Source organism: Aplidium turbinatum, chromosome 11 (genome assembly GCF_918807975.1).
Source record: "Aplidium turbinatum chromosome 11, kaAplTurb1.1, whole genome shotgun sequence".
NCBI classification, from domain to species: domain Eukaryota; kingdom Metazoa; phylum Chordata; class Ascidiacea; order Aplousobranchia; family Polyclinidae; genus Aplidium; species Aplidium turbinatum.
The window spans coordinates 19,998,156-20,008,504 of record NC_137482.1 but is presented as its reverse complement, the minus strand read 5'-3'; the positions used below and the strand labels follow the sequence as shown (position 1 = coordinate 20,008,504).

Genomic DNA, 10,349 nt, shown 5'->3' with positions numbered 1-10,349 from the left:
GCTGTGTGCTAACAGGGCATTAATATGTGAAATACACTTTGAGGAGAGGGACATAAATCGATTAAACTCACCAGCAAGACCTGTTTGTGGAGCTCTTCCTACCAAATATATACTTATCTAAATAATTATTTAAACTGCACTTATGATACTTATCTAAATAACGCTATCCCGCACTTGATTCTAAGTTAAAAGGTATTTTTCGAAAAATGATTGCGTGGGCTAGGTTTTATTTAATGCCACTTCTAAAAACTTTTTAATAACCTAGCCTAATACGCCTATAGATAGGCTAAGTGATAATTTGTTTGATTGGTTGAATCTTGATTCTCGGACTGAGAAAAATTTTTTGAGAGCTTAATCCTGACATTGTCGCATAGCCTACCGGTAGCCTACTTGTAGAGGAAGGTAGAGGCTTTGAACCACTGACGCAGGCCCGGTCACTGAGATTGACAGAGTGAAGTTTCCGCTTGTTGTTGAAGTGTTGTCTGTGAAGTGTTCCACTCAATAGGTGCCACTGAATGAAGTACAGTTCTTAGAATGCGTTGCTCAAAAGCACACCACGAGAGTCGAACCTACGCCGCTTGATCTTAAAGTTACTTCGTTCATGAAGTCGGGCGCCCAACTGAGCTATCGGGACAAAGATTAGTCCACATCAAAGCGTTCTTCAAATAAGAAAGAAAATTAAGTTCATAAATAATGTACGGTAATTTGATTGTGGATAGAAAAGATTGTTTAGGAGTCACAGCTAAACATAGCTCCAATAAAGTAAGCTTTACGCAAGTTTTTGCAGCAATGATTATAACACACATTCTAAAAAAGACACAAAATAAAAGAAAATTAAAAAATAAGTCATGAAAAGTTTGCTGATGCATTTTCGCAGTTGAATATCTTCAGCAACACTCTCTGAATATCAATGATGGCTTATCAGTAAATGAGTGGTCCCCCATTTGACGCTTGCCTGGAAGAGAAGACACTGTTGGATGATGCAGGAGTAAGCAGCTCAATCTCATGAAATCCTCTGTGATTTCGGGGCTTTTGTCCACGTTTGTACAAAAGAAATACCATAAAGAATAAAACAGCAAAAATCAAAAAGGAAAATCCAATCAAGAACCAACGCCAAACACCTGTATGCATGAAAGTATAAAGATAATAGCCTATACTACAAGGACAAAGTAAACACGATCAAAACAGATGGCCTATGACAAATTTTTATTTCTTTCGCGTATGCCTACTTATGCTATCCTTGGTTTCTCAAATCAGGACACCTCTAAATATAGCAGTAATATCATAAAAGAAGGTGGTTTTTCATGAAAAAGCAGAAGTTGACTCAGGAAACAAGATTTGGATACAAATGCACCACATTTAAAAAATACTCCGTATTTTCAAGTTTTAAGGTCCTAAAAAGAATTTCAGGCACACTAAATTAATGCCGACAAGCAGACAATTCTTTAAAATTTGAATGTTAAAGCGCGTTTGCATTGGCTTGACCTGTGTTTGAACCTTTTTTTTATTTGTTAGAATACTAACAGATGTATAGTTGTAATAAATTTTTCACCTTTTGCAATTTATAAACCATTTTGGAGTTTCAAACCGTCACGCCAGATTTATAATAAACAAAACTAGTAGATTATTTCAAAAACCACTAGATCTAGTGGAAAACCACTAGGAGTGGCAGCCCTGATGTCAACTACCGATACTGTTTTTTGCAGAGAAGACTACGGGGCTTTAACATAAATTATAGAACAGTGGTTCCCAACCTGGGATTCGCGGACCCCTTGGGGGTCCGTGAGAAAGCATTTGGGGGTCCGTGATTACCTTGATGAATTTTGGAAAAAAAAAACTTTGTTCTATATGCACGGATGGAGCACCAGCACCAGCTATGCTCGAGAACAAATCCGGATTTGCTGCTTTAGTAAAAAACAAAGCTCCTCGCGTGTTTGTCACCCATTGCTTCTTGCACAGGTAAGCCTTAGCAGCAAAAACTTTACTAGCAAGTCTCAAAGAAATTCTAACGAATTGCCTGAAAGTCGTTAACTTCATTAAAAGCAGAGCTGTAAACTACCGTAGTTTTAAAGCGCTCTGTCAAGACGTAGGGTCAGATCAAGGAGTACTTTCGTATCATTCTGAGGTAAGTTGGTTATCTAGAGAAGTTTTAAAACGACTGCAGCAGCTAAAAAATGAGGTATGAACTCTTTTGAAAGGAAAAGGAAGTCCCCTCTCAAAATTGTTCGAGAGTAAAAGTTTTCTATACGGCATGGCCTACTTAGCCGATATTTTTGGTCATATTATTTATTAACAATGTCAATCGTGGCATTCAAGGACCAGGTGTGACAATAATAATTGATGCAGCTGAAAAAAGTTTTTAGCCAAGTTGCCGGTTTGGAAACGCAGATTGGAAGCAGGTAATTACGCTAACTTTCCAATGTTAGAAGATCTTATCTTGATAGATGAAACTCAAAAAGAATGTAGGCTATACTCTTTTGATCTCTATGAGAGAAAACTTTTGCGCACATTTGAAACCCTGCAAATCTCATTTCAACGTTATTTTAATTTAGAACACCTGCCGAACGAAGTTGAAACATGGCTTCGAAATCATTTTTTTGACTTGAACGACATTAGCGATGACGATCTCAGTAAAGATGACCTAATTAATTTGAGATCAAAAGAGTAATTACGCATTGAGTTTCATTCAAAACTGTGGAAGAATTTTGGTGCTCACAACCGCAAACCTACCCATTCTTGGCAAAGCAAGCGATTATTGTTTTGTTACCATTCATAACCACTTAACCTTTGCGAGGCAGGATTCTCAGCTCTTGTTACAATAAAACAACTTCGAAAATACAGTAGTTGAGTAGCATGATTATTACAATAGTCAATAGTAGCCTACTGTGATTGAACTGACTCGTGTCAAAATAAATTTCTTTGCAATAGTCAATAATATGTTGAGTTTCAGGCAAAATTTAGGTAGGGGTCCGCAGAATTAATAATTTGTCAAAAGGGGTCCGTGATAACAAAAAGGTTGGGAACCACTGCATAAGCTTCCAGCAGAATGCAAGTAATAATTTCCTTTATTACGATGCAAACGACAAAATAATGACTGTTTACAACGTGGTTGAAACCAGTTGTGTATAGAATTTTCTACTCAGAAAAGCTTGATATATAGCCTATATACTTTATAGGTAGGGTTTAAACTTGTCAAGTTTTTAAAAGAATTACAAACTTCGAAACCGAATTTCGAGGCCCCTAGACGTTGAGGCCCTAGGCTTCAGCCTGCCTAGCCTATTGGTAAATCCGGCCCTGGTCGTCTGTAGGCCTATCTACATTTGTGAGATAAAAACTAATAGCCTAACATTTCAACACACTACAGTACATTTCCTATCTGCATTTGACAGAGCTTAAGGCTTTTCTTAGTTTATGAGCAAAAATTAGCCTATAGGGCAGGCTATTTGCATGCAATATACCTGAAGATATTTGTACAACTACGGGCGTAGAAACATCATCATGTGTTGTAGCAAATTGGTTTGTTAGTTTGGTGGTGAATCCATTTTTACTATAATAACTTTTGTCTGACGTCCCACTTGGTTCTGTTGTCATCAAAGTTTCTTCTCTAGTTGCATTTTTGACATTTTCATGTGCAGAACTTGTATGAGTTGTACCTGCAATCACACCAGTGAGGACTATTTGAGGAAATAAAACATCACCAACAAATCACAAACAAATCTTTTATAAGTCAAAAACGTCACAGACTTTAGAATTTTTCAACTGTCTGCACAGTGGGCTATCTCTGAAGCCTATCTCTGAAGCAACCAATCAGCAAATACGTCTTTTTTTACATTGATTCAATACTTTCTATATGTTTTGAGGTGGTATAGGTTCCAACTCTCAATGCCCGAATAGGTATCCCCGATCGATGTCTGAGAATTCAGAAATGACAACACCAAAGGGATCATATGAGCAGCACACTTCAAGCCCAGATCGTGACTTAACAAAAATAAGGAGTGGCGTGATCGTCATTCGCACTGCATCAAGCGAGTATAGGCCGAGGGTGTCCAAAGTCCAGCCTGCGACCGAACCCGGCCGCGATCCGGTTTTGAATGGCCCTCGCCTGTTGTTTACAATGTGTTGTTTATGGCGCGGAGACACACAGAAATCATACTAATTCAACTTAAAAAAAGAAAATAATTACGACATCATTTCCTCGCAGACAAAGTTTGCAGACGAAGAGACAGCGAAAAAAGTTATATCCTTCATTATTGCGTCCTAATTGCGAGATCAAGTATTCAAGTATTCATCATCATCATCAGCCGGTCATGCCACTGCTGGCAGATGGCCTCCACATATGTTTCCACACCATTCTGTCTTTTGCTGTTCTCATCCAGGTGATGCCAATCTTTTCTTTTATGTCATCTCGCCATCTTCTTTTTGGTCTCCCTCTAGTTCTTCTTGCATATCTTGGTGTCCATTTTGTGGTTATCTTGGCCCATCTGTTGTCTTTCATTCTTGCTACATGTCCCGCACATTGCCACTTTAGGTTTGTTGCTGTTTCTATGACATCTTTGATACAAGTTTTGTTTCTAATGACTTCATTTCTAATCTTGTCTTTTCTATTTATGTTCAATATTATTCTTTCCATGTTCCTTTGTGCTGCTGCCAGTTTTCTTGTTTGTTGTTTTGTGAGTGACCATGTTTCTGCTCCGTATGTTAATATTGTTGGCAATATTACTGTGTCCATGATTTTTCGTTTTAAGCTAATTGGAATATTCTTGCTCTGTTATCCTTTGGGTGATCTCAGTTTCCATGTCAAGAGATCAACTATTATTGTCCTGAAAAGTATGGTAAAGACCCTGAGTGATAGCAAGACTATCTTTAACATAAAAAAGTTAAATCAAAGAAGGTCTTTGTGATAGGCGAGCATTCATTCATTTCCTTGCTAGTGAATTCAACGACCGGTTTCAGGATTTTTCCGCAATTGCAAAAAACTTATTTACTTGTTTCTGTATGAAACCCTGACAAGGCTCAGATTCACCTAGCCTACAGCTAATTAAGCTGCGACACCGAGTGCCGTGGTCCACAGTAGTGATGCAAGCCGCGCCGCGCCGCGTACGCGGCCGCTTTTGACTTTTTCGCCGCGTGCCGCGCCGCGCCGCGTGGAAGGTTGAAATGACAAAGCCGCGCCGCGCCGCTTGCCGCGTAAACTTTCAAGAAATTAATTTTTCGTAAACGTAAACTTTCAAGAAATTAAACTTTCGTAAACGTAAACTTTCAACTTTTCAAGAATCAGCTATGAAACTTCAAATTTAAATTGGAAACACGGATCAGTTATTTTTCCCTTCGGAAACCCTAAGATGGAAAGCTATGCAAATGCAAATTGCAAATGGCTTGCAGTTGACAGGGTTTTAGGGCTTGCTTGTCAGGGAAGCTGTACGAATGTTTTTGGTTAGTAGCCTAGCTGATAAGCTCAGTTACCAGGCTATAGGCCTAGCGCAACTACCGCATTATTTACTATATCAGTTAGCCCAGTGAGTTCAGGCTATAAGTTTTACTCTTGTGTGTGTAGTTCATATAGCCACTGGCATTATAATTGCATTATTGCTTACAAAAAGTGTTCAAAAGTCCTGATACTGGATCCAGGAACATTCTATTTGTCTTAGTTTGTATTATGTCTTAGAACTTAGATGCATTGCTGATAAGAGAATATGATCTGGTTAGCCTGGCCAATTAGTGCACAACTGTATTGGTACTAGGTTACCAGTTATATGCCATGGATGCTTTTTCCTACAATTGACTTTCTAAACAATAACTCGTTAAAATATTTTTTTTTAATTTTGTAATTTGCGGTGTGCAGTGCGGTGCAGTGTCAAAGTTCCAGATAAATTGCGGTGTGCGGTGCGGTGCGCGGATAGATGAGTCAGTTGCGGTGCGGTGTGCGGATAAAAATTTTGGGTTCGCTGCATCTCTAGTCCACAGCAACATTTTTGCTTTGTGCTTTTTTACCAACAGCTGAATAAAAAAATTTACAAACGCAAACGTTTGGCAAAGAGTTGAGCTTATTCGGCTCAACATACACTGTATTTGTAGGAGCAGACGTTCTCGGTTATAAATATTCCAATATTCCATTGGCCTACGTATTTGTTCCAATTACGGTAGGCCAAAAGAGGATTTCTGATAAAGAGCTACCAAGAAATTTCGAAATTTTTGCATGGCTGGCTTACGTGGAATATTTGGTCATAGCCTATTCATCATTCAGGTAGCTTGCAACAGATCTGCAATTTGCAAGAAATCTTTGTAACACTTACCAGATTTAACCAGAACAGCTGTGAAGAGTAAGATTAAAATTTTTTGGTTCATCTTGAATTTTAAAAGCTTAAAATATATTAAGTTGAAACAGGTGGCTTGTATCTGCAGCGAGAGAAACATGATGTGTATCTTTCGAATGTGAAATTTAATGAGTTTAATTAGATGGAGTTAAACTTTTTCACAGTGACATTGACGTTTTGTGAGTAAAGCTAAAGTTTCCAAACTCATATAGGCCTAGTCTACAACCAAAAAAGTCAAAACTAACCAATGTGACGCGTCATAAGCTCAGTAACGGATCTAAAACAAAATGTTGAGAGGGGCACAAAAGTAAAATTAAAGAAAAAAAATTCCGGATATCCTAAGGATATCGAAAGCGAAAAAGGATAAGCAAAAATGGATATCGAAAGCGAAAATGAATATCGAAAGCGAAAAAAGGATATCGAAAGCGAAAAAGGATATCAAAAGCGAAAAAAGGGTATCGAAAGCGAAAAATGAATATCGAAAGCAAAAATGGATATCGAAAGCGAAAATGAATATCGAAAGCGAAAAAAGGATATCGGAAGCAAAAATGGAGAAAAAGGATAAGCAAAAATCGATATCGAAAGCGAAAATGTTTATGATGCGTAGTTTGCATTTGACCATAACTTAATTGTCAAAGCTAGATTGAGGTAAATCGTTTTGGTACCACAATAAAGTTAAATTTAAAATCATTTGTGATGATGCAATTTTCATAGAGAGCATAGTTTGTTGAACCACAAGCAGATAAAACCAAGCAATGACACAGTATATAGCAAAATATAGCCTACAGAAATAAATTGCGAACGTTTTCGGCCATAGAACACGTTCGCCCTTGTCAAGCATCTGAACTACTGATTCACGTACCGGCGGCGGCATGGTAGGGGAAGAGCGGGACCTGTGAACAGGGGTGACCTACGAACCACCCCCCGTAATTTTTTTATACAACTCTTTAGTGCCAAATGTGGATATTGTTGGCTTTGACACGCTTTGTTAGGTTTTAGGTTGGGAGCAAAAAAATTACCGGTCATGTGGTGCGTGACCTGTGAACCTCCCTGTTGGAGCGACCTGTAAACCAAAATGTTTTGGGTCAACAACACGATCCAAAGAAATTAATTGATACCTGTTGACTTCTCTGTGCACAATTTTGAATAAACAAGTTTGTGGTGATGAAGTACAGTCATGTTTGTCCAATTTGCTGATTGCGAATTAAAGTTTGTGCACGGACTATTTTGTGCTGGTAGTAAAATCATTCATCTGTGTTCTTCACAAAGAGATTTTCCGATGAGCGCATACATTTAGTGTTTCCAATTTAACATTTCTTGTAGTAGCATGACAACAGCACATCATAAAATTGTTAAATAAATATAAAAATCGAAAATTCTTTTTTTCAAGTGGCTTAGAGGACCCTCCACATATGGTCGTAGGACCCTCACTTGCGGGTCGTATGAACCACTTTGGAGGACGCTACATTTTTCGCTCTTGGGACTTCCGCTTCCACCGAAACATGCTTAAAATCCATGAAAGTATGGAGACTGTACGTAGGAAGATATACGTAGGAAGAAGTAGATTGCCAAAAACAATTGGAAATTATCTTACAAACCACAAAGTTCTATCAAATAAAATCCAATCTTCTGTTCTACAAAGAGGTTATTCTGCCCCTTGTGGTCGCTGTGCGTTGTGTGGTAACCATGGTCATCATCGCTTGTCAATGGTTTCACGCACAACGACTTTGAGCACTCCGCAAAGACTTTTTAAGTTAAAACAGGAACTCAATTGCAGCAATTATGGGATTTATGTAGCAACATGTTTACTTTGCCATGAACAATATGTTGGACAAACGCTTAATAAATTTTCGGTTCGGTGGTCAGGCCATCGTGCAACTTGGAACACTTTCGATTTTTCTTCTAATAATGGCAGGGCTGCGTTATTAAAACATTTTGCTGTATTTCATGATCTAAGTACTGAACCACAACTTTCCCAATGCTACAATGTCACATTTGTTGAACAACCCAATATTGATAATCTAGATGCTTGTGAAGATAAATGGATACATAGGATACATGCCAAAATAAATATCCAAAAATTAATTCTGCCACAAGTTTAATTTTTTGACGCTCCACTACATTTTTGGTATTTTTTCAATATTTTACTGCCTTATTATTCACTGCCGTCTTTGCCTACTCTTTTTTCCGCAACGCTACATTTTGTGTTTTCCATGACGCTCCATTTAATTATTTATCGCTTAGTTTGTTTATCACTGCCTTTGACTGCCGTGTTTCGCATATAATTTATTTTCTTTGCCGTAATTTGTCACAACGCTACATTTGCAGGCTTTGCTCACCGCTCTTTCATCAATTCTAGTTTATAATTTATATTTGATACGTAATTTACTTTACTGCCGGCTTGGTTTAGTTTTCATTCAGCATTTTTTCAATATTTACGCTTATGCTTTTTCAATTTTTGCGCTCATGTTTTGACATTATTGCGTCACTGTAATGTTATTTAAAACATTACTTGTAGGCTTTAACTGCCCTTTATCAGAACTGACGATGCACTAGCAAGTGCGAAATATATTTTCTGTTACATCTACTGACTACTGATCCTTGTTACCTTAGCAATTGAGGTTTTAGCTTTCGAGATATGGAACAGGGATCGTGTCAGAACAAGACTAGGTCAGAAAGCGAGGCAGACTCCGACTCAGCTCAGCAGCCTAGAGCAGTTAGCTAGGAAGATATACGTAAACTTTGAGACGAATCTTAGACACTAAACAAAAAATATATGAGACTTTGTAAAAATCGGCTCGTAGGTCCCGCCCTTCTCCTCCATAAAATGAAAAAAAATAAACTAAACATAGAAAAGGCGATAATACACATCACATAAAACTTTTATTAAAGACACTGAGCAGATACGAGACACCTCCTTTCCCTCGCCATGTTTAGATCATTTTTTTTGCTTTTCTGGTTTGATTTTGTATATGAGTAAGCTACTGTATATCGGTATTTAGATGTTTAGCGATGTCAAACATGTCTTATAGCCGACAAATCTTGCATTGTCTAGTTTGTTTCTGTATATTATACCAAATGTTTTGTCGTTGATTGTTGTTTCTGCTTATCTTTTCTAAAGATATAAAGATTGCAATCTTTTTTCAACTTTTCCCGGAAAACCTTGCTGATATTTAACACTGCCGTGCTACCGTACGTGCTTTATGCTGCCAGAGTGTCAGTTAGATTATTTCAATGTGATGAAACGAGTAAAAAAAAATTGGTAAATCAGAGAAACTTTATACTATACGTTTACTCGGTCTTGAGAACCCGCTACCGAGTACCACCCCTTAGATACACCACTGGAGGCCATGCTGTCAATTACGATAAAACTGCTCCACTGGTATAAAAATACTTAATGGGCGGATTTTCTAAGACTAAGAGAACTACCAAAAAAGCTTTTTAAAATATTCCTTCTTTAACAAAGGGATCATTTTTAAGCCAGCCGTTTTTTAAATTGTAAACGCTTTTACGAAATATCGACAACACACAAAAGTCTTGTAAACTTGGCACAAATATTTCTGACGTAGTTTACCAAAAACTTTGCTACATTCAACACCCACTTGAATGCTTCTAAGTTAGCCTGCTTTTACGAAGAAGATGACTGAAGTTTGCCTGCGGAAGCACAACCTAGTTCACTGTATAGCCTGCTGACAAACTGCACAACAAACGCTTTCCTGCACATTAATAAACAAGCATCAAAACGGTTGCAAGCTTATTCTGAAACAGGTAATGACGTCATTTTTCAACAATGGAAATAAAAAGTATTATAAAAGATGTGTGGGCTAGATCACATGGTTATGAGTTATTACATCGCAGTAACGTAAGTAGTTCAAGCGCGTTGCAATAAAAAGAAATTGCGACAATATGACACAAAAATAGCGGTACGAAAAATACTGGCACCTGCAGACTGCAAGTAGGTAAAACAATAAACTCTTCATCCTAATGTCTAAGAAAAAAAAACCAAAAGTGTGCGTTAAGGGCTAGGGAAAACAT

General features: G+C 37.8%; 1 protein-coding gene across 1 annotated transcript; it reads right to left on the bottom strand.

Moving 5' to 3' along the window:
- Nucleotides 1–310: 310 nt before the first annotated feature.
- Nucleotides 311–6,390, bottom strand: LOC145779248 (uncharacterized). The gene is made up of 3 exons (XM_082590787.1): nucleotides 6,294–6,390; nucleotides 3,459–3,653; nucleotides 311–1,121 (listed from the first exon to the last, which is right to left on the bottom strand). The coding sequence occupies exons 1-3, from the start codon at nucleotides 6,343–6,345 to the stop codon at nucleotides 922–924; spliced, it is 447 nt and encodes a 148-aa protein (XP_082446913.1). The 5' UTR covers nucleotides 6,346–6,390; the 3' UTR covers nucleotides 311–921.
- Between the last annotated feature and the right edge of the window lie 3,959 nt (nucleotides 6,391–10,349).

Bases quoted from the DNA above. Each gene is read 5' to 3' on its own strand.
- LOC145779248 (XM_082590787.1), bottom strand. From the start codon at position 6,345: ATGAACCAAAAAATTTTAATCTTACTCTTCACAGCTGTTCTGGTTAAA. The intron at 3,654-6,293 runs GTAAGTGTTACA...GTGTGATTGCAG, and splicing joins AGCTGTTCTGGTTAAATCTG to GTACAACTCATACAAGTTCT. The intron at 1,122-3,458 runs GTATATTGCATG...TCATGCATACAG, and splicing joins AGTTGTACAAATATCTTCAG to GTGTTTGGCGTTGGTTCTTG.